The 24,166-nt window shown below is 51.3% G+C and overlaps 1 protein-coding gene across 2 annotated transcripts in view; it reads right to left on the reverse strand.

Moving 5' to 3' along the window:
- Positions 1-16,596, reverse strand: part of LOC134983909 (oocyte zinc finger protein XlCOF6-like) — a 61,925-nt gene extending 45,329 nt beyond the window's left edge. For both annotated transcript variants that reach the window (XM_063949521.1, XM_063949520.1), the window contains exon 1: positions 16,474-16,596. In XM_063949521.1, the coding sequence (XP_063805591.1) occupies positions 16,474-16,581 (108 nt within the window). In that variant the 5' untranslated portion in view covers positions 16,582-16,596. The remainder of the gene's footprint in view (positions 1-16,473) is intronic.
- Between the last annotated feature and the right edge of the window lie 7,570 nt (positions 16,597-24,166).

Raw genomic sequence — 24,166 nt, forward strand, 5'->3', positions numbered from 1 at the left:
GTGCGACAAAGCAGCCAATTCAGATACCTGCCTTGCAGATGCCAAGGCCAACAGCATGGCTACTTTCCAAGTAAGGAATTTTAACTCAACCTTACGCAAAGGTTCAAACCAATGAGATTGCAGGAATTGCAACACCATGTTAAGATCCCATGGTGCCACTGGGGGCACAAAGGGAGGTTGTATGTGCAGTACGCCTTTGTCTGAACTTCTGGAAGGGAGGCCAACTCCTTCTGAAAGAAAATAGATAAGGACAAAATTTGTACTTTAATGGAGCCTAACTTTAGGCCCGCATCCACACCTGCTTGCAAAAAATGGAGCAACTGCCCCAGCTGAAATTCCTCCGTAGGAGCCTTCTTGGATTCACACCAAGACACATATTTTCTTCAAATACGGTGGTAATGCTTTGCTGTTACTTCTTTTCTAGCCTGAAGAAGTGTGGGAATGACTTCACTGGGAATACCCTTTCGGGCTAGGATTTGGCGTTCAACCACCACGCTGTCAAACGCAGCTGTGGTAAGTCTTGATACACGCACGTCCCCTGTTGCAACAGGTCCTCACGAACAGGAAGAGGCCAGGGATCTTCTATGAGCAACTCTCGAAGATCTGGATACCAGGCCCTTCTTGGCCAATCCGGAACAATGAGTATCGCCTGAATCCTTGTTCTTCTTATAATCTTTATCACCTTTGGAATGAGAGGAAGTGAAGGGAACACATATACCGACGGAAACACCCACTGTGTCACTAGGGCGTCCATCGCTATAGCTTGAGGGTCACTTGACCTGGAACAATATCTCTGAAGTTTCTTGTTGAGGCGTGACGCCATCATGTCTACTTGAGGAACTCCCCAACGACTTGTCACTTCTGCAAAGACCTTTTGATGAAGACCCCACTCTCCTGGCTGGAGATCGTGTCTGCTGAGGAAGTCTGCTTCCCAGTTGTCCACACCCGGAATGAAGACTGCTGACAGAGCACTGGCATGTCTAAGAATCTTCGTGGCCTCGGCCATCGCCGCTCTGCTCCTTGTACCGCCTTGGCAGTTTATGTACGCCACTGCTGTCATGTTGTCTGACTGAATCAAGACAGGCAGACCTCGAAGAAGATGTTCTGCTTGCAGTATGCCGTTGTAAATGGCTCTTAATTCCAGAATGTTTATGTGTAGACAAAACTTCTTGGCTCGACCACTTTCCCTGAAAGTTTCTTCCCTGTGTGACTGCTCCCCAGCCTCGGAGGCTTGCATCTGTGGTCACCAGGATCCAATGCTGAATCCTGAACCTGCGCCCCTCCAGAAGGTGAGAACTGTGCAGCCACCACAGAAGGGAGATTCTGGTCCTGGGAGATAGAATTATCTTCCGATGCATGTCCAGGTGAGATCCGGACCATTGGTCCAACAGGGTTTAGTATGGTATGCCTGCAACCAGCATACCGGCACCGGGAGCCCGACCGCCGGCTTACCGACAGTGTGGCAAGCGCAAATGAGCCCCTTGCGGGCTCGCCGCGGTACGCGTGCCACGCTTTTTTATTCTCCGTCCAGGGGGTCGTGGACCCCCACGAGGGACAATAAATGTCGGTATGCAGGCTGTCGGGATTCTGGCGCCGGGATCCCATCAGTCGGCATACTGAAGACCACCCGGTCCAACAGGTTCCACTGAAACACCCTTGCATGGAACCTGCCATATATGGAATGGCCTCGTAGGCCGCCACCATCTTCCCCAGCAACCGAGTGCATTGAAGAACTGACACTTTTGTTAGTTTCAGAAATTGTTTTACCATGTTCTGTAAATCAAGAGCTTTTTCCATTGGAAGAAAAAATCTCTGCAATTCTGTGTCCAGAATCATACCCAGAAACGAAAGCCGTATAGTTGGATCCAACTGTTATTTTGGCAAATTTAGGAGCCACCCGTGTTGTTGCAGAATCGTCAGTGAAAGAGCCACATTCTTCAACAATTGCTCCTTGGACCTCGCCTTTATGAGGAGATCGTCCAAGTACAGGATAATTGTGCTTGCGCAGGAGAACCATCATTTCCGCCATTACTTTGGTGAAAATCCTCGGAGCCGTGGACAGACCAAACGGCAACGTCTGAAATTGGTAATGACAATACTGTACCGCAAATCTTAGGTAAGTCTGATGCAGAGGAAATATGGGGACATGCAAGTATGCATCCTTTAAGTCAACCGATACCATAAAATCCTCCTTTTCCAGCGTGGAGATCACTGCACGTAGAGATTCCATCTTGAATTTGAATTTCTTTAGAAAGAAATTGAGGGATTTTAGGTTCAGAATCGGTCTGACTGAACCATCCGGCTTCGGGACCACGAACAGGCTCGAATAAAACCCTTCCCCCCCGCTGTGACGGGGGCACCGTGACAATCACTTGACTGTGACACAACTTTAGTATCGCAGCGCTTACTATTTCCCTTTCTAGAAGAGATGCTGGCAAGGCCGACTTGAAAAATCGGTGAGGGGGCACGTCTTGAAACTCCAATTTGTACCCTTGGGTTACTATTTCGACTATACAAGGGTCCAGGTCCGAGTGCACCCAGACCTGACTGAAAAGTTCGAGACGTGCCCCCACCAGTGCAGACTCCCTCAGAGGAGCCCCAGCGTCATGCGGTGGATTTGGCAGAAGCCGGGGAGGACTTCTGCTCTTGGGAACTTGCCACAGCTTGTGACCTTTTTCCCCTTCCTCCGGTAGCAAGGAAAGAAGATCCTTGTCCTTTTTTGTATTTATTGGGCCGAAAGGGCTGCATTTGATAGTGGGGCGTTTTCTTTTGCTGTGCAGGAACATAAGGCAGGAACGATGACTTACCCGCGGTAGCCGTAGATACTAGGTCAGTGAGGCCGTCGCCAAACAAGACCCTACCGTTAAATGGTAGAGACTCTATCACCTTCTTAGAGTCAGCATCAGCATTCCATTGATGAATCCACAACGCTCTCCTAGCTGAGACTGCCATGGCATTGGCCCTTGATCCCAAAAGGCCAATATCCCTCACAGCTTCCTTTAAATACGCTGCAGCATCCCTGATGTGACCCAAAGTCAAAAGCATGCTATCCCTGTCTAGGTAATCTACCTCAGATGACAAGTTATCTGCCCACCTTTCAATAGCGCTACTCACCCATGGCACAGCAACGGCAGGCCTGAGCAGTGACCCTGTACTGACATAAATGGATTTCAGGGTATTTTCCTGCTTAAGATCTGCAGGATCCTTTAGGGCTGCCGTGTCAGGGGACGGAAGCGCCACCTTTTTGGATACACTCGATAAAGCTTTGTCTACCGTGGGGATTGACTCCCACCTTTCCCTGTCCCCAGAGGGGAACGGATATGTCACTGGAATTCTTTTGGGAACCTGTATCTTTTTGTCAGGATTTTCCCAAGCCTTTTCAAAAAGCGCGTTCAGTTCATGAGAGGGAGGAAACGTTACCTCAGGTTTCTTTCCTTTATACATACAGACCCTAGTATCAGGAACAGCAGGGTCCTCGGTGATATGTAATACTTCTTTTATCAATCATGTACTCAATGCTTTTAGCCAGCTTTGGATGTAATCTGGCATCACTATAGTCGACACTGAAATCAGAGTCTGTGTCGGTATATGTCTCTGCTATCTGGGTAACTGCACGTTTCTGTGACCCCGAAGGGGTCTGGGCCTGTGACAAAGCATCTTCCATGGATTTCCTCCATGTCTGGTTCTTAGACTCAGATTTATCAAATCTCTTAGACAACTTAAAGGCCCTACACACTTAAAGATTATCTGTCCAATCTGGCTGATTGGAAAGAAAATCTGGCAATGGCTGGGAGCAAATGACAATCAACAATTTGCTACCAAAATCAAGAAAATGGACAAAAACAGTTCAGATAAATTGGTTTAATGAAACAAACTTAACCAATTTGTCTTAAAGTCCATTTTGTCTGTTTTCCAATGTTTGAGAGCAAATAGTGAATTGCCATTTGCTCCCAGACATTGCCAGATTTTCTTTCCAATCAGCCAGATTGGACAGATAATCTTTTAGTGTGTAGGGCCCTTTAGTCACGTTTGCGTTTAAAACACTCTCCATATATTCATCCAATCATCCGTCGGCGGTGCCGACACGGTCACTCTCACAGTATTTTATGTCCCCACTCCAGCCTCCTCCTGGGAAAAGCATTCCGCCTCAGACATGTCGACACCCACGTACCGACACCCACAACTACACTGGGGCTATAGGAGACAGACCCACAACAAAGCCTGTAAGAGAGACACAGACAGAGTTCTGCCAGCTCACACCCAGCGCCTATCCCGGTACTGAGGCCAGTGAAATGACTGCCCAGACCTGTTAGCGCTTTATATATATACAAATCAGCAACAAATTATTTGTGGCCCCCCCCCCCGTTTTGCACCCTGTTACTTGTACAGCCGTGTGGAGGACAGGGCCAGCGTCTCTGCAGCTTCTGAGGAGAGAAAATGGCGCTGGTCAGAGGTATGTGGGCTAAGCCCCGCCCACTACATATCGCGCTTCAGTCCCGCTTAAATATGTTTATACTGGCGGGGGACCCTTATCTAGTGCCTGGGGCACTGTTATAACTCAAGGCAGTCTGATTTGAGGTGTTCATGCTGCCCAGGGCGCCCCTCCTTGCGCCCTGCACCCTGCAGTGCTGTGTTATGTGTGGGAGCATGGCGCGCAGCGCGGCACCTCTTCAGCCGTCACTGAAGTCTTCTGATCTTCTCATACTCACCCGGCTTCTATCTTCTGGCTTTGTGAGGGGGGTGACGGCGCGGCTCCGGGAAAAAGCAGCTAGGTGTACCGTAGTGATCGAACCCTCTGGAGCTAATGGTGTCCAGTAGCCTAAGAAGCAGAGCCCTTGAACTCTTAAGAAGTAGGTCTGCTTCTCTCCCCTCACTCCCACGATGCAGGGAGCCTGTAGCCAACAAATCTCCCTGAAAATAATAAACCTAACAAAAAGTATTTTCAGAGAAACTCAGGAGAGCTCCTCAGTGTGCATCCAGTCTCACTGGGCACAGAATCTAACTGGAGTGTGGAGCAGGGGCATAGAGGGAGGAGCCAGTTCACACCCATTCAAAGTCTTGTAGTGTGCCCATGTCTCCTGCGGATGCCGTCTATACCCCATGGTTCTTGAAGCATCCCCAGCATCCTCTAGGACGTAGGAGAAAATAGATTTTAGAGTGGTCTCTATTTTCCTATCCGCCGGGTCCTTCACCGTAAGGGAGCCCGGAGCAGGGAGCACTGCCTTTTTAGAAAGGCGAGAGACTGAGACATCTACGGCTGGGGATTCTTCCCAGAATTTTCTGCCTTCAAGGGCAATGGGGAAGGTATTCAGAAACCTTTTCGTCACCATGATATTTTTTATCTGGATTCTTCCAGGCTAGTTTAAATAAGTCATCCAATTCCGTGGAATCAGGGAATGTGACTTTTGGTTCCTTTTGAGGGAGGAAAAATGACTGCTGAGTACTTGCATTCCCCAGGAGGAGCTTTAACACCTCCCTAATAGCCAATACGAGGGGTTCAATACCCTGGATTGGGGTGGGATCCCCATCATCCTGTACATCATCATCATCAGTATCATATGATAGGAGTGCAGGTAGAGCAGGTTTCTGTGAAGTAGGCAGGGAGGGACGCTTAGCAGTAAGGCTAGCCACTGCATGTTACAGTTCTTGTGTCTTGTTTGCAGTTGCAGTGAGCTGAGATGACATATCAGACATTATAGTTTTTATAGCCCCCAACCAGGGGGGCTCTGTATTCTCCCCCACATTAGTATCAGCATGAGATGACTGACTACACTGCTCACATGATATTGAGCTGGATGTACTAGGAGAGAACCTGGCATTACACACACTGCAAGACTTCTGTTTTACCATAGTGTAGTAGAAAACAGTACAATATACACACACAATACAGCCTGATATGATATAGGACAAGCCTGACCTATTGCATGTGAGAGGAGACAGAAGAGAGGACTCCAGCGCACCCAATGGTGACCGGCCCCAGTGAGGCTGTCAGCGGTTGTTACATCTGTGTAACCACAGTGAGATTCTTTATAAAACCCCACAGGGGATTATTGTGCACAATGATAGCGGCTCCCCCCACCCCTATACCCGGTACCAGTGTATACAGGGGCAGTTCTGGAGGAGCTGTGGAGGCTGCTGCAGCTCATGCAGAGGAAGACGCCAATATGCTGCTGAGCCCGCTCTAATGTAGCTCCGCCCCCCGCCATGGCACCGTAGCTACTGCTGTATATTTATACTGGCCATGTCTCCGTATGTATGTACAGCCTCACATAAATGCTTGGTTCACCTGTGTTTAGCCAGTCTCACGCAGGGGCTATAGCGGGTCCCCCCCAGGAGGTTCAGCCGCACATTTGTCCGGGGGACCCCCCCCCCCTAGCGGGTCCCCCCGGTTGGTACTCACCACTGAAGATCACCTTCAGGCAGTGTCAGGGGTGTGCGCAATGCTGCGGCTGCGACAGACAAGGCGCCATGCCCCGCTGAACAAACAGCCCCTCAGGACGGTGGTCATGCAACGGGAAGCGGCTCTCACCTCAGGAGGCCGGTGACCTTCCCCCCCCCAAAAAAAAAATCTCCCATAGTGCAGGTATACTGTTGCCCAAACAGCATACCGAAATCATTAAAAGTTAGAAATAAAAATGAAGGAAAACTCTGGAGATGCAGAGTGGGCATCCTCTCCTGAGGGCTCTTTATCTAAACTGAGCTGTAGGAGGGGCATAGAGGGGAGGAGCCAGCACACCCAGTGGTAGAATGTTTAAAGTGCACGTGCTCCTTTGGACCCGTCTATACCCCATGGTTCTAATTCTGTCTACAATATCCCTTATGGATGCTAGAGAAAAGTAGTTAAAGAAGAGGGTGGTCCACAGTGTCCAATGCAGCAGAGAGGTGAAGGAGAATAAGCAGAGAGTAGTGACCATTGGATCTGGCAGCATGGAGGTCTTTGTAGACTTCAGCGAGGGCAGTATCAGTGGAGTGGAGAGGACGGAAGCCAGGCTGGAATGGGTCAAGCAGTGAGTGTGAGGAAAGACAGGAGTTAGGAGGAGAGAGATGGTCGGTAGTTGGAGAGAGTGGTTGGTTGGATGAAGGGAGGGGTTTATAAGAATAGGGGAGACAAGAGCATGATGGAAGGCCGAGGGGACAGTATCTGATGAGAGGGAGAGAATGAGATGGGCAAGATGGGAACAGGCAGAAATAGAGAGGTAGCGGAGGAGGTGATAGGGTCAAATGGGGAGGTGGAGAGGGTGAGGAATGGCTGAGGGCCATGACTTCCACACTAGATACAAAGAAGAGAGATGTCAGAGTTGGTAGGAGGTAAGGGAGGGGGGGGGGGGGGGGTGTCAGGAAATGGAGGAGGGCATTGCTCAGGGTCTGGTGGGATGTGATATCCTGCCATAGGGAGCCAATTTTGCATGGGAAGTAGGTGGCAAAGTCAAGAGCAGAGAGTGAGGGGGCGGGGAGGGGGGGAGACGAGGCGGTGGGGGGGGGGGGGGGCAGAGGAGCGAGTTGACAGTGGAAAAGGGGTGCCAGGGTTTGAGGACTGGGAGGAGATGAGGTTCTTGATGGAAAGTGGACAGTAGGAATGCATGTGGAGTGCCAGGGTTGCGGTGTCGTCACATCAGGTGAGGGGGATAGAAGGGGACAGGCAGGGGAGGGGGATATGGGAGGCAGGTAGGTGGCAACTGGGAAGGGACAGGAGACACGAAGGGGCAACCCTATTCACCCCCTATGTGTGTATACCGCCCCCCTGTATGTATAGCACCCCCTATGTGTGTATACCGCCCCCCCATGTGTGTATACCACCCCCTATGTGTGTATAGCGCCGCCTATGTGTGTATACCGCCCCCTATGTGTGTACAGCACCCCCTATGTGTGTATAGCGCCCATGTGTGTATACCGCCCCCTATGTGTGTATACCGCCCCCTATGTGTGTATACCGCCCCCCGTATGTATAGAACCCCTATGTGTGTATACCGCCCCCCCATGTGTGTATACCACCCCCTATGTGTGTATAGCGCCGCCTATGTGTGTATACCGCCCCCTATGTGTGTACAGCACCCCCTATGTGTGTATAGCGCCCCCTGTGTGTATAGTGCCCCCTATGTGTGTATAGCGCCCCCTATGTGTGTATAGCGCCCCCTGTATGTATAACACCCCCTATGTGTGTATACCGCCCCCCATGTGTGTATACCACCCCCCTATGTGTGTATAGCGCCGCCTATGTGTGTATACCGCCCCCTATGTGTGTACAGCACCCCCTATGTGTGTACAGCGCCCCCTATGTGTGTATAGCGCCCCCTATGTGTGTATAGCGCCCCCTATGTGTGTATAGCGCCCCCTATGTGTGTATAGCGCCCCCTATGTGTGTATAGCGCCCCCCCATGTGTGTATACCGCCCCCCATGTGTGTATACCGCCCCCCATGTGTATATAGCGCCCCCCTATGTGTGTATAGCGCCCCCTATGTGTGTATAGCGCCCCCCCATGTGTGTATAGCGCACCCTATGAGTGTATACCGTCCATGTGTGTATAGTGCCCCTATGTGTGTATAGCGCCCCCTATGTGTGTATAGCGCCCCCCATGTGTGTATAGCGCCCCCCATGTGTGTATAGCGCCCATGTGTGTATAGCGCCCCCCATGTGTGTATAGCGCCCCCCATGTGTGTACAGCACCCCCTATGTGTGTATAGCGCCCCCCATGTGTGTATACCGCCCCCTATGTGTGTATAGCGCCCCCTATGTGTGTATAGCGCCCCCTATGTGTGTATAGCGCCCCCCCATGTGTGTATACCGCCCCCCATGTGTGTATACCGCCCCCCATGTGTATATAGCGCCCCCCTATGTGTGTATAGCGCCCCCTATGTGTGTATACCGTCCCCTATGTGTGTATAGCGCCCCCCCATGTGTGTATAGCGCACCCTATGTGTGTATACCGCCCATGTGTGTATAGCGCCCCCTATGTGTGTATAGCGCCCCCCATGTGTGTATAGCGCCCCCCATGTGTGTATAGCGCCCCCCATGTGTGTATACCGCCCCCCATGTGTGTATACCGCCCCCCATGTGTGTATAGCGCCCCCCATGTGTGTATAGCGCCCCCTATGTGTGTATACCGCCCCCCATGTGTGTATACCGCCCCCCATGTGTGTATAGCGCTCCCTATGTGTGTATAGCACCCCCTGTGTATATAGCGCCCCCTATGTGTGTATAGCGCCCCTATGTGTGTATACCGTCCCCTATGTGTGTATAGCGCCCCCTATGTGTATATATCGCCCCCCTATGTGTATATAGCGCCCCCTATGTGTGTATAGCGCCCCTATGTGTGTATACCGTCCCCTATGTGTGTACAGCACCCCCTATGTGTGTATAGTGCCCCTATGTGTGTATAGCGCCCCCCATGTGTGTATACCGTCCCCTATGTGTGTATAGTGCCCCCTATGTGTATATATCGCCCCCCTATGTGTATATAGCGCCCCCTATGTGTGTATAGCGCCCCCCATGTGTGTATAGCGCCCCCCATGTGTGTATACCGCCCCCCTGTGTGTATAGCGCCCCCTATGTGAGTATAGTGCCCCCTATGTGTATATAGCGCCCCCTATGTGTATATAGCGCCCCCCTATGTGTATATAGCGCCCCCCATGTGTGTATAGTGCCCCTATCTGTGTATAGCGCCCCCCCATGTGTGTATAGCGCCCCCCATGTGTGTATACCGCCCCCCCATGTGTGTATACCGCCCCCCCATGTGTGTATAGCGCCCCCTGTGTGTATAGCGCCCCCTATGTGTGTATAGCGCCCCCCATGTGTGTATACCGCCCCCCTTGTGTGTATACCGCCCCCCTTGTGTGTATACCGCCCCCCTGTGTGTATAGCGCCCCCTATGTGTGTATAGCGCTCCCTATGTGAGTATAGTGCCCCCTATGTGTATATAGCGCCCCCCTATGTGTATATAGCGCCCCCCTATGTGTATATAGCGCCCCCCATGTGTGTATAGTGCCCCTATCTGTGTATAGCGCCCCCCATGTGTGTATAGCGCCCCCCATGTGTGTATACCGCCCCCCCATGTGTGTATACCGCCCCCCCATGTGTGTATAGCGCCCCCTGTGTGTATAGCGCCCCCTATGTGTGTATAGCGCCCCCCATGTGTGTATAGCGCCCCCTATGTGTGTATAGCGCCCCCCTATGTGTGTATACCACCCCCTATGTGTATATACGACCCCCTATGTGTGTATACCGCCCCCCTATGTGTGTATACCGCCCCCCTATGTGTGTATAGCGCCCCCCTATGTGTGTATACCACCCCCTATGTGTATAGCGCCCCCTATGTGAGTATAGCGCTCCCTATGTGTGTATAGCGCCCCCTATGTCTGTATACCGCCCCCTATGTGTGTATAGCGCCCCCTATGAGTGTATACCGCCCCCCTATGTGTGTATACCGCCCCCCATGTGTGTATAGCGCCCCCCATGTGTGTATAGTGCCCCTATGTGTGTATACCGCCCCCCATGTGTGTATAGCGCTCCCTATGTGAGTATAGCGCTCCCTATGTGAGTATAGTGCCCCCTATGTGTATATAGCGCCCCCTATGTGTGTATAGCGCCCCCCGTGTGTATAGCGCCCCCTATGTGTGTATAGCGCCCCCTATGTGTGTATACCGCCCCCCCATGTGTATATAGCGCCCCCTGTGTGTATAGCGCCCCCCATGTGTGTATAGCGCCCCCCATGTGTGTATAGCGCCCCCTATGTGTGTATAGTGCCCCCTATGTGTGTATAGCGCTCCCTATGTGTGTATAGTGCCCCCTATGTGTATATACCGCTCCCTATGTGTGTATACCGCCCATGTGTGTATAGCGCCCCCCATGTGTGTATAGTGCCCCTATGTGTGTATACCGCCCCCCATGTGTGTATAGCGCTCCCTATGTGTGTATACCGCCCCCCATGTGTGTATAGCGCTCCCTATGTGAGTATAGCGCTCCCTATGTGAGTATAGTGCCCCCTATGTATATATAGCGCCCCCTATGTGTATATAGCGCCCCCCTGTGTGTATAGTGCCCCCCTGTGTGTATACCGCCCCCCATGTGTGTATACCGCCCCCCTGTGTGTATAGCGCCCCCTATGTGTGTATAGCGCTCCCTATGTGAGTATAGCGCTCCCTATGTGAGTATAGTGCCCCCTATGTGTATATAGCGCCCCCCTATGTGTATATAGCGCCCCCCATGTGTGTATAGTGCCCCTATCTGTGTATAGCGCCCCCCATGTGTGTATAGCGCCCCACATGTGTGTATACCGCCCCCCCATGTGTGTATACCGCCCCCCCATGTGTGTATAGCGCCCCCTGTGTGTATAGCGCCCCCTATGTGTGTATAGCGCCCCCCATGTGTGTATAGCGCCCCCTATGTGTGTATAGCGCTCCCTATGTGTGTATAGTGCCCCCTATGTGTATATACCGCTCATTATGTGTGTATAGCGCCCCCTATGTGTGTATACCGCCCCCTATGTGTGTATAGCGCCCCCTATGTGTATACCGCCCCCCTATGTGTGTATACCGCCCCCCATGTGTGTATAGCGCCCCCCATGTGTGTATAGCGCCCCCCATGTGTGTATAGCGCCCCCTATGTGTGTATAGCGCTCCCTATGTGTGTATAGTGCCCCCTATGTGTGTATAGCGCCCCCCTGTGTGTATACCGCCCCCTATGTGTGTATAGCGCCCCCTATGAGTGTATACCGCCCCCCATGTGTGTATAGCGACCCCCATGTGTGTATAGCGCCCCCCATGTGTGTATAGCGCCCCCTATGTGTGTATAGCGCCCCCCATGTGTGTATAGTGCCCCTATGTGTGTATAGCGCCCCCCATGTGTGTATAGTGCCCCTATGTGTGTATACCGCCCCCCATGTGTGTATAGCGCTCCCTATGTGTGTATACCGCCCCCCATGTGTGTATAGCGCCCCCTATGTGAGTATAGCGCTCCCTATGTGAGTATAGTGCCCCCTATGTGTATATAGCGCCCCCTATGTGTATATAGCGCCCCCCTGTGTGTATAGCGCTCCCTATGTGAGTATAGCGCTCCCTATGTGAGTATAGTGCCCCCTATGTGTATATAGCGCCCCCCATGTGTGTATAGCGCCCCCCATGTGTGTATAGCGCCCCCCATGTGTGTATACCGCCCCCATGTGTGTATACCGCCCCCCCATGTGTGTATACCGCCCCCCCATGTGTGTATAGCGCCCCCTGTGTGTATAGCGCCCCCCATGTGTGTATAGCGCCCCCCATGTGTGTATAGCGCCCCCTATGTGTGTATAGTGCCCCCTATGTGTGTATAGCGCTCCCTATGTGTGTATAGTGCCCCCTATGTGTATATACCGCTCCCTATGTGTGTATAGCGCCCCCTATGTGTGTATACCGCCCCCCTATGTGTGTATAGCGCCCCCTATGAGTGTATACCGCCCCCCTATGTGTGTATACCGCCCATGTGTGTATAGCGCCCCCCATGTGTGTATAGTGCCCCTATGTGTGTATACCGCCCCCCATGTGTGTATAGCGCTCCCTATGTGTGTATACCGCCCCCCATGTGTGTATAGCGCTCCCTATGTGAGTATAGCGCTCCCTATGTGAGTATAGTGCCCCCTATGTATATATAGCGCCCCCTATGTGTATATAGCGCCCCCCTGTGTGTATAGTGCCCCCCTGTGTGTATACCGCCCCCCATGTGTGTATACCGCCCCCCTGTGTGTATAGCGCCCCCTATGTGTGTATAGTGTCCCCTATGTGTGTATAGCGCTCCCTATGTGTATATACCGCTCCCTATGTGTGTATAGCGCCCCCTATGTGTGTATACCGCCCCCCTGTGTGTATAGCACCCCCTATGAGTGTATACCGCCCCCCATGTGTGTATAGCGCCCCACATGTGTGTATAGTGCCCCTATGTGTGTATACCGCCCCCTATGTGTGTATACCGCCCCCCTATGTGTGTATACCACCCCCTATGTGTGTATACCGCCCCCTATGTGTGTATATTGCCCCCCTATGTGTATATACCGCCCACTCTGTGTGTATAGTACCCCCTATATGTGAATACCGCCCCCTATGTGTGTATACCGCCCCCTATGTGTGTATAGCGCCCCCTGTGTGTGTATAGCGCCCCCTATGTGTGTATACCGCCCCCTATGTGTGTATACCGCCCCCTATGTGTGTATAGCGCCCCCTGTGTGTGTATAGCGCCCCCTGTGTGTGTATAGCGCCCCCTATGTGTGTATAGCGCCCCCCATGTGTGTATAGCGCCCCCCATGTGTGTATAGCGCCCCCCATGTGTGTATAGCGCCCCCCATGTGTGTATAGCGCCCCCCATGTGTGTATAGCGCCCCCCATGTGTGTATAGCGCCCCCCATGTGTGTATAGCGCCCCCCATGTGTGTATAGCGCCCCCCATGTGTGTATAGCGCCCCCCATGTGTGTATACCGCCCATGTGTGTATAGCGCCCCCCCATGTGTGTATAGCGCCCCCATGTGTATACCGCCCCCCATGTGTGTATACCGCCCCCCATGTGTGTATAGCGCTCCCTATGTGTGTATAGCACCCCCTGTGTATATAGCGCCCCCTATGTGTGTATAGCGCCCCCCATGTGTGTATAGTGCCCCCCATGTGTGTATACCGCCCCCCTTGTGTGTATACCGCCCCCCTTGTGTGTATACCGCCCCCCTGTGTGTATAGCGCCCCCTATGTGTGTATACCGCCCCTATGTGTGTACAGCACCCCCTATGTGTGTATAGTGCCCCTATGTGTGTATAGCGCCCCCCATGTGTATATAGCGACCCCCTATGTGTGTATACCGCCCCCCATGTGTGTATAGCGCCCCCCATGTGTGTATACCGCCCCCCTTGTGTGTATACCGCCCCCCTTGTGTGTATACCGCCCCCCTTGTGTGTATACCGCCCCCCTGTGTGTATAGCGCCCCCTATGTGTGTATAGCGCTCCCTATGTGAGTATAGAGCTCCCTATGTGAGTATAGTGCCCCCTATGTGTATATAGCGCCCCCCTATGTGTATATAGCGCCCCCCTATGTGTATATAGCGCCCCCCATGTGTGTATAGTGCCCCTATCTGTGTATAGCGCCCCCCATGTGTGTATAGCGCCCCCCATGTGTGTATACCGCCCCCCCCTGTGTGTATACCGCCCCCTGTGTGTATAGCGCCCCCTATGTGTGTATAGCGCCCCCCATGTGTGTATAGCGCCCCCTATGTGTGTATAGTGCCCCCTATGTGTGTATAGCGCTCCCTATGTGTGTATAGTGCCCCCTATGTGTATATACCGCTCCCTATGTGTGTATAGCGCCCCCTATGTGTGTATACCGCCCCCCTATGTGTGTATAGCGCCCCCTATGAGTGTATACCGCCCTCCTATGTGTGTATACCGCCCCCCATGTGTGTATAGCGCCCCCCATGTGTGTATAGTGCCCCCCATGTGTGTATAGCGCTCCCTATGTGTGTATACCGCCCCCCATGTGTGTATAGCGCTCCCTATGTGAGTATAGCGCTCCCTATGTGAGTATAGTGCCCCCTATGTGTATATAGCGCCCCCTATGTGTATATAGCGCCCCCCTGTGTGTATAGTGCCCCCTATGTGTGTATAGCGCTCCCTATGTGAGTATAGCGCTCCCTATGTGAGTATAGTGCCCCCTATGTGTATATAGCGCCCCCCATGTGTGTATAGCGCCCCCCATGTGTGTATAGCGCCCCCCATGTGTGTATACCGCCCCCCATGTGTGTATACCGCCCCCCCATGTGTGTATACCGCCCCCCATGTGTGTATAGCGCCCCCTGTGTGTATAGCGCCCCCTATGTGTGTATAGCGCCCCCCATGTGTGTATAGCGCCCCCTATGTGTGTATAGTGCCCCCTATGTGTGTATAGCGCTCCCTATGTGTGTATAGTGCCCCCTATGTGTATATACCGCTCCCTATGTGTGTATAGCGCCCCCTATGTGTGTATACCGCCCCCCTATGTGTGTATAGCGCCCCCTATGAGTGTATACCGCCCCCCTATGTGTGTATACCGCCCATGTGTGTTTAGCGCCCCCCATGTGTGTATAGTGCCCCTATGTGTGTATACCGCCCCCCATGTGTGTATAGCGCTCCCTATGTGTGTATACCGCCCCCCATGTGTGTATAGCGCTCCCTATGTGTGTATACCGCCCCCCATGTGTGTATAGCGCTCCCTATGTGAGTATAGCGCTCCCTATGTGAGTATAGTGCCCCCTATGTATATATAGCGCCCCCTATGTGTATATAGCGCCCCCCTGTGTGTCTAGTGCCCCTATGTGTGTATACCGCCCCCCATGTGTGTATACCGCCCCCCTGTGTGTATAGCGCCCCCTATGTGTGTATAGTGTCCCCTATGTGTGTATAGCGCTCCCTATGTGTATATACCGCTCCCTATGTGTGTATAGCGCCCCCTATGTGTGTATACCGCCCCCCTATGTGTGTATAGCACCCCCTATGAGTGTATACCGCCCCCCATGTGTGTATAGCGCCCCCCATGTGTGTATAGTGCCCCTATGTGTGTATACCGCCCCCCATGTGTGTATAGCGCCCCACATGTGTGTATAGTGCCCCCTATGTGTGTATACCGCCCCCTATGTGTGTATACCGCCCCCCTATGTGTGTATACCACCCCCTATGTGTGTATACCGCCCCCTATGTGTGTATATTGCCCCCCTATGTGTATATACCGCCCACTCTGTGTGTATAGTACCCCCTATATGTGAATACCGCCCCCTATGTGTGTATACCGCCCCCTATGTGTGTATAGCGCCCCCTGTGTGTGTATAGCGCCCCCTATGTGTGTATACCACCCCCCTGTATGTATAGCGCCCCCTATGTGTGTATATTGCCCCCTATGTGTGTATACCGCCCCCCTGTATGTATAGCGCCCCCTATGTGTGTATACTGCCCCCTATGTGTGTATAGCGCCGCCTATGTGTGTATACCGCCCCCTATGTGTGTACAGCACCCCCTATGTGTGTATACCGCCCCCTATGTGTGTATAGCGCCGCCTATGTGTGTATACCGCCCCCTATGTGTGTACAGCACCCCCTATGTGTGTATAGCGTCCATGTGTGTATAGCGCCCCTTATGTGTGTATAGCGCCCCCCTATGTGTGTATAGCGTCCCCTATGTGTATATACCGTCCCCTATGTGTGTATAGCACCCCCTATGTGTGTATAGCGCCCCCTATGTGTGTATAGCGTCCCCTATGTGTATATACCGTCCCCTATGTGTGTATAGCACCCCCTATGTGTGTATAGCGCCCCCCTATGTGTGTATAGCGCCCCCTATGTGTATATACCGCCCCATATGTGTAACACGCCTGTATCACCAGTGACAGCAGTGTGAGCAGCGCTGTGTGTGTGTATGACACGGGTAATATACTCTCCATGCACCACACACTGCAGCACATACACCCTGCCCGGCAGGAGAGGGGGCGGCGGCCATTACCTGGTGGAGACCGGGGGCGGAGCTCTGTGTACAGGAAGGGGCGGGGCTCTGTTTCCGGGTCACCGAATGGAGCATGGGATCAGCCACCAGCCCCGCCCACTGTCTCATTGGCTGTAGCGACCCGTCACTCAGCCAGCCCCGCCTCTGTCTCTAGCTATTGGTCGCAGGGTCCAGTCACTCAGTCACCTTTCTCCCGCCCATTGCTCGCAGCCCCGCCCCCTCTCCCTCCTACACATGTCACGATGAGTGACGGGACAGTCCGACCAATGGCGAGTAGAGTGGGCGGGGCTGTATGATGGACTCCTTGGTGTATGAAATAAGTAGTGGGCGGGGCTAGAAGATGAGTGACGGGATACTACAGCCTATGAGCGGGAGAGCTACTGGTTGCTTAGTGACTGCGGCTGTGCCTACCCATAATCCCATGCGCTCCCCTCCAGTATATACAGGTCAGTAGCATAGTTTTTCCCCCAAGTTGCTGTATTTGCTTGTTTTGGGGCTTTTTTTTATTTTTAATATTTTTTATTTTTTTAATGTTATTACTGGCACCGCCCATCAGACACGGGTGAGAAGCTGCGGATGAATAGAGTAATTGGGGTGTTACATTGTGTCGCTGTGACGTGACAGTGAGATGATGATAGTGATGGAGCGCTGTTCTGCAGGGTGAGGAGATTATTCAGAGTTTGTCGCAGATTTTACTATTTTACCAAAATGTGCGACCACCAGAATGGCACGCAGGGGGCCGCCCAGAACAGGGCGAGACCACCCGGCATGTGTGGTGCTGCCCCGCCATGCCATCGCAATTCACATAGTGACTGACCCCGGCCTATGCATAAGCAGCGGCACCGCCGCCATGTTTCCAATCGCAGGAAATGCAGCGACATCATTGGCCGGCCCTGAAAACAGCCATGACACGTCTGTCGCCAGTGCTAGATTGAGCCTGCATGCAGACTCAATCTAGTGGGCCGCTGTGTGAAGTGAGCGGCCCCCGTCGTCATCCCCCCTCGCATCGCACTGTGCTGAGCGTGGGGAGAAATGTGTGCTGAGCCGTCTGTGTTAAGATCGCCCCCGTCAGTATCCCCCTTACCACCGACTGGACGGGATGTAGTTACCCAGCTGTCGTGATCCCGGCATTAAGGATCCTGAAGCCGAAATCCTGACTGACGGGAATGCCGTCAGCGCTCGCCACAGGTTTTCCCACTCATGTGTGTCTACAACACCCATAGAGAGACAATAAAACCTGTGGTGAGTGCAGTGAGCCACCGTGCCGTGGCGAATGCACTCTTTGCGCTTGCCCCGCTGCCAGTATTCTTGCGGCCAGGATGCCGCTGTTGGTATATTGACCCCTGGCACCCCGTCTGCCGGGATATCATTACCATCCCGACTGGAGAACCAGATAGCAGAAGAAAAAGTTCAAGAAACTGAAACTATCCACCTGACTTCAAGATCCAGAACTTATCTTCAGTCCATCCAGCAGCCAGACATAGCACCAATAATTACACTATATCCAAAAACTTAAGTTGGGCTTTTTTGGCAGCTTTTTAGTAACGGTTTGAGCTTGTTTTGGGCTTATTTTTTAGTCATCAGTTGCTTGTTTTTCATTTAATAGTTGGCAACACTGGTCAGTACTTATTGCATATATACTTACACTGATATATATATATATATAGTAGAGAACTGCAAAGGATTTGGAAGGTGCACTCGCACTAGTAAAGAATTGTAGAACCTTCTTTAAAATCACCAATACTTTTATTGTCGACGTTTCGGTCTGATAACAGGCCTTTTTCAAGACAGGTGATATATCATCTTCATCAATTCATCATCATAGACAACTCATTTGTAGTCTGCAAAAAACACAGTGGTATACAGTCACAAGCAATATGCCTCACCGGCCCCCGTGGGCACCCGACAGTGACACTATTGAACCCATCACCAACAGACATCCATTGGAAGTGTGCCTAGAGGGTATAACCATCCTCCTTTTAATACCTGAGAAACATCAAGGAATCCACACCGGGCATCACTTATGTCAGGACACTCAAGTACGCTAAAAAGCTACCTCCATCTGTCAAGAGAGGTTTTAAATACACGTTTATACATAGGGCTTAATAATATCCACCACCGCTATCTTACATCCAACATGTTATCAATAACAGTCTCATACCTTATTAAGTAGCCAAAGGACTAATGCAGCAATATTGTAGGAGGCATTTGGTTTAGGAAAGTCCACCTACCAACACCTAAGGGAAATAATATCCTCACTAAGTATTTGTAAACATGTCATTGTACAACCCATAATAGTACAAAATACCACATCAGTACTTACATTAGCCCGAGGACGCCACAGGCATTGCTGCACGCCGTCCCCATAAACATCTAAGCTATTTAAACCGTGTGGACCGGAAGTGACGTCCATTCCGGAAATCACACTTGCAACCTAATAAACTCCTATTACAGCCAACTTCTAAATCAAGCGAACTCCAGAATGTGCCAAACGCACTGCCCTTCACCTGCACACCCAGCCGCCACATCGCATATCCCCCCGCGACGGCCCACGCCGCACACATAAGATCCCGGTGCAGCACCGCTGGAAACGCGTCATCATGCGTTCCAACGGTACTTACGTGCGGTTCAACTGCCGGAAGTGTACATCCGAATGCCGTAACCGCGGAGTCGTCATGCTAGCACATCAGGGCTCAAAAGACATAGGTGTAATGACCCAATGACATAGGGATCGTGCCTCCACACTTCCCCATAACAATATTCCAAATCATAAAGATTTTCTTGTCCCCTCCAATCGATGCCAGGGTACAGCCGGTCTACGCCCAATATTAAACCATCTAATAGAATACCCATCATGTCCAGTAGGAGAGTGGAAAATTAAAACCCCTCAATGGCACTATTCATAGGTACACCTTGTGCACCCACCAACAAATTCTACAAAAGCACCAGATTGTTATTAAGGAGTGAAATTTATCTCCTTAAGTCAACAAACCAAACTCGCCCAATATTGTTTATATATCACCTGGGAAAAAAATATACTCGAGCATCCAACCATCCCAATGTGCCTATGTCATCGCATATAAATTCACGCGTACTCTACGCACTATTAGGGTTGCAAATTACAGTGGTCCAAAGGTCTGTTCGGCTACCCCGGAGGCCGGTGAGACATTCACATAACAATGATCCTATAATCAAAAAGTGCAAAAAATGACTACACATACAAAAAAAATTTTTTAATTGACAAAAAGGCTTCAATGTAGGAAGAAGCCCATCTGCCAACTTACAGGTCTGCTATATACCACGTGAGGCTCCACATCACACGGTCAATAAATGGCCCTTAAAGAAAGGGATGTAAAGAATTTGCTTCATTAAGTCCCCTAGGGGCTACAGTATCTAAAGGGTGTATCCAATAACACTCTCGCTGTTTGAGAGCCAGGGAGCGACCCCCCCCCCCCCATTAGATTTGGGGGGATCCAATCAATTATTTTACATTTAAGGCATGCCACTTGGTGTCTAGCATCCAAAAAGTGGCCTGCCACTGGCTTATCAGTTTTACCCGTGAGAATAGCCGTATGTATGGAAGACCTGTGATTGGCCATATGATCACAAAACACACGTGTCTTAAGGCCAACATAATACAACCAACAGGGGCACTTCAGTATATATATAATAAAGTCAAGACGGCAGTGTAGATGGTACTTTAATCGGATGGTTTTTCCAGTGTGCGGGTGACTAAATGTCGGACCTGTAATCATGGACTGACACGTAGTGCAACTGCCGCATGAAAAACATCCCGGTTTAGATTGCATCAAGGTAGTCCATGGAGTCTTGATGGGGTCTTCTTCAGGAAACGATCTAGGTTTCATGAGAAGCTGTTTGAGATTAGCTCCCCTTCTATAAGCCATCATTGGTACCCCCGTTTTCGTGAAGGGTAGAGACTCATCTGATTTAATAATTGGCCAATGGTGATGCAATGCCTTTTTCATCCTCGTGGCATTCCCATCAAACTGTGTAGGAAAGATCAGGCGCTCCTGCATTTTCCTTTTAGGTTTAGTCCCCATAATTGCTTGTTCAGCTCTGTGTCTACACCCCCGTAATAATTTAGGAGAATAGCCACGTTCTAGAAAACGTGTAGTGATCTCATTACATTGATCATCTCTGCGCACAGGATCAGAATTCAACCTCATTACTCTCAAGTACTGTGAAGTGGGAAAACTCTCTCTTTTAAAGCTGAGGGATGATGGCTAGTCGCTAGTAGTAATTGATTGCGATCCGTAGGTTTTACGATAGAGAGTATAACTCAACTGTGCCTGTATTCATGATCGTCACGTCCAAGAAATGAATGACTATATACCACTGTGTTTTTTGAAGACTACATATGAGTTGTCTATGATGATGAATTGATGAAGATGATATATCACCTGTCTTGAAAAAGGCCTGTTATCAGACCGAAACGTCGACAATAAAAGTATTGGTGATTTTAAAGAAGAAGGTTCTACAATTCTTTACTAGTGCGAGTGCACCTTCCAAATCCTTTGTATTCCTCTACTGTATGTACGTGGGCCTATTTGGTCCATTGGGAGCACCCACAATATGATGAACTTTTTCCGATGAGAGTGCAGGATTTCGTTGTTTATATATATATATATATATATATATATATATATATAATTGTCCCAAATATGCAGCGGCACTCAGGGCCTGAACAATTTGTAACATGGAATAAATTTTGCACGTTTTTTTCACCTACTATGAGTCTCTGAGTGCCGCTGCATATTTGGGACAATTGGATATCGATCATTCGCAGAAGGCACCTGAGCAAAGTATTTATGAGAGGTGAGTGCCGGTCCTATATGACATTTATATATATATATATATATATATATATCTATCTATCTCTATCTATATCTATCGTACTGTGACGTCACTGTGCACAGTGCAGACCCCAATACCCCAACTCACTGTATACACTGTGTCCTGCCCCGCGTGTGTATATAACTGTGTCCTGCCCCGCGTGTGTATATAACTGTGTCCTGCCCCGCGTGTGTATATAACTGTGTCCTGCCCCGCGTGTGTATATAACTGTGTCCTGCCCCGCGTGTGTATATAACTGTGTCCTGCCCCCGCGTGTGTATATATAACTGTGTCCTGCCCCGCGTGTGTATATATAACTGTGTCCTGCCCCGCGTGTGTATATATAACTGTGTCCTGCCCCGCGTGTGTATATATAACTGTGTCCTGCCCCGCGTGTGTATATATAACTGTGTCCTGCCCCGCGTGTGTATATATAACTGTGTCCTGCCCCGCGTGTGTATATATAACTGTGTCCTGCCCCGCGTGTGTATATATAACTGTGTCCTGCCCCGCGTGTGTATATATAACTGTGTCCTGCCCCGCGTGTGTATATATAACTGTGTCCTGCCCCGCGTGTGTATATATAACTGTGTCCTGCCCCCGCGTGTGTATATATAACTGTGTCCTGCCCCCGCGTGTGTATATATAACTGTGTCCTGCCCCCGCGTGTGTATATATAACTGTGTCCTGCCCCCGCGTGTGTATATATAACTGTGTCCTGCCCCGCGTGTGTATATATAACTGCAGTGATCGCGCTGAGCCCAAAAAAAAGTGGGTCCCAGGGACCCCTCACTTTTGAAAATTGGGGTCCTACCGGTCTTTTTCTGGGTCCCATCGGAATGAAGGTTCTTTTAAACTTAATCTTGTTTGGACACTACAAAAGTGTTGCAAGCTGGGGTGATGGGGGTGACAATGCTGCTGGGCTGTGTAGCATGCAGGACACCCTGCACCAGAGGTGTAACTAGACATTTTGGTGCCCTTAGGCAGGAAGTGACTTGGTGTCCCACCTCCCAGACCGCAAAGCAGAGGGAAGGCGCGCCCCAAAATTTTAGGGGCGTGGCTTTGTGGGGAAGGGGCGTGACCACATAATAGTGCCAATTCACATTACACCACACAGTAGTGCCGTTTATACACATTGCACCAGGTAGAACCTCCTATGCACACTGCGCCAGGTAGAACACTTTATACATATTGCGCCAGGTACAGCCCGTTATACACTTTGCACCAGGTATAGCACATTATACACAATGCACCAGGTACAGCACGTTATACACAATGCACCAGGTACAGCACGTTATACACAATGCACCAGGTACAGCACGTTATACACAATGCACCAGGTACAGCACGTTATACACAATGCACCAGGTACAGCACGTTATACACTTTGCACCAGGTACAGCACGTTATACACTTTGCACCAGGTACAGCACGTTATACACATTGCAGCAGGTAGAGCACGTTATACACATTGCAGCAGGTAGAGCACGTTATACACATTGCAGCAGGTAGAGCACGTTATACACATTGCAGCAGGTAGAGAGCGTTATACACATTGCAGCAGGTAGAGCACGTTATACACATTGCAGCAGGTAGAGCACGTTATACACATTGCAGCAGGTAGAGCACGTTATACACATTGCAGCAGGTAGAGCACGTTATACACATTGCAGCAGGTAGAGCACGTTATACACATTGCAGCAGGTAGAGCACGTTATACACATTGCACCAGGTAGAGCGCGTTGTACACACTGCGCCAGGCAGAGCGCGTTATACACACTGCGCCAGGCAGAGCGCGTTATACACACTGCGCCAGGCAGAGCGCGTTATACACACTGCGCCAGGCAGAGCACGTTGTACACACTGCTCCAGGTAAGAGCACTGAGGCACACTGCACCAGGTAAGAGCACTGAGGCACACTGCACCAGGTAAGAGCACTGAGGCACACTGCACCAGGTAAGAGCACTGAGGCACACTGCACCAGGTAAGAGCACTGAGGCACACTGCACCAGGAAAGAGCACTGAGGCACACTGCACCAGGAAAGAGCACTGAGGCACACTGCACCAGGTAAGAGCACTGAGGCACACTGCACCAGGTAAGAGCACTGAGGCACACTGCACCAGGTAAGAGCACTGAGGCACACTGCACCAGGTAAGAGCACTGAGGCACACTGCACCAGGTAAGAGCACTGAGGCACACTGCACCAGGTAAGAGCACTGAGGCACACTGCACCAGGTAAGAGCGCTGAGGCACACTGCACCAGGTAAGAAAGCTGAGGCACACTGCACCAGGTAAGAGCACTGAGGCACACAGCAGTAATCACCGTCGTCCTCCTCCTCCCCCCCCCCCCCCCCCCCCCCCGCCCCCCCCACGGGTCGTAGCAGACACAGGGACACAGACAAGGAAAGCAACACACTTGCAGGCCGGGATCGGCGTCCTCCGTGATCTAGTGGGTAAAGCTGGGCAAAGTGCCTGGGGCTTCCCGCGGTGCCGTCTGAGGCAGTGGCCGCGCTGCCGCTCTTGCCGTTGATGTGTTCTCTCAAAGCAAGAGCGGTAGCGCAGCCACTGCCTCAGACGGCACCGCGGGAAGCCCCAGGCACTGTGCCCAGCTTTACCCACTAAATCACGGACTCCGATCCCTGCACATAATTGCCAGCATCTCAGAGTCCCTGTGGCAACCCCCGTCCCCCATCCGCACTATAAACTTACGTACACAGAAGTCACCCTTCCTCTGCAAGCAGCCTGGCGCCAAAGAGGAGGGGGAACTGTCTCCACCTCCTCTTTATATCATCCAGCACGGGGCCAGCATGTCAGTTAAACAAATCCCCCTTACAGATT

Source organism: Pseudophryne corroboree (assembly GCF_028390025.1).
Source record: "Pseudophryne corroboree isolate aPseCor3 chromosome 3 unlocalized genomic scaffold, aPseCor3.hap2 SUPER_3_unloc_29, whole genome shotgun sequence".
NCBI classification, from domain to species: Eukaryota; Metazoa; Chordata; class Amphibia; order Anura; family Myobatrachidae; genus Pseudophryne; species Pseudophryne corroboree.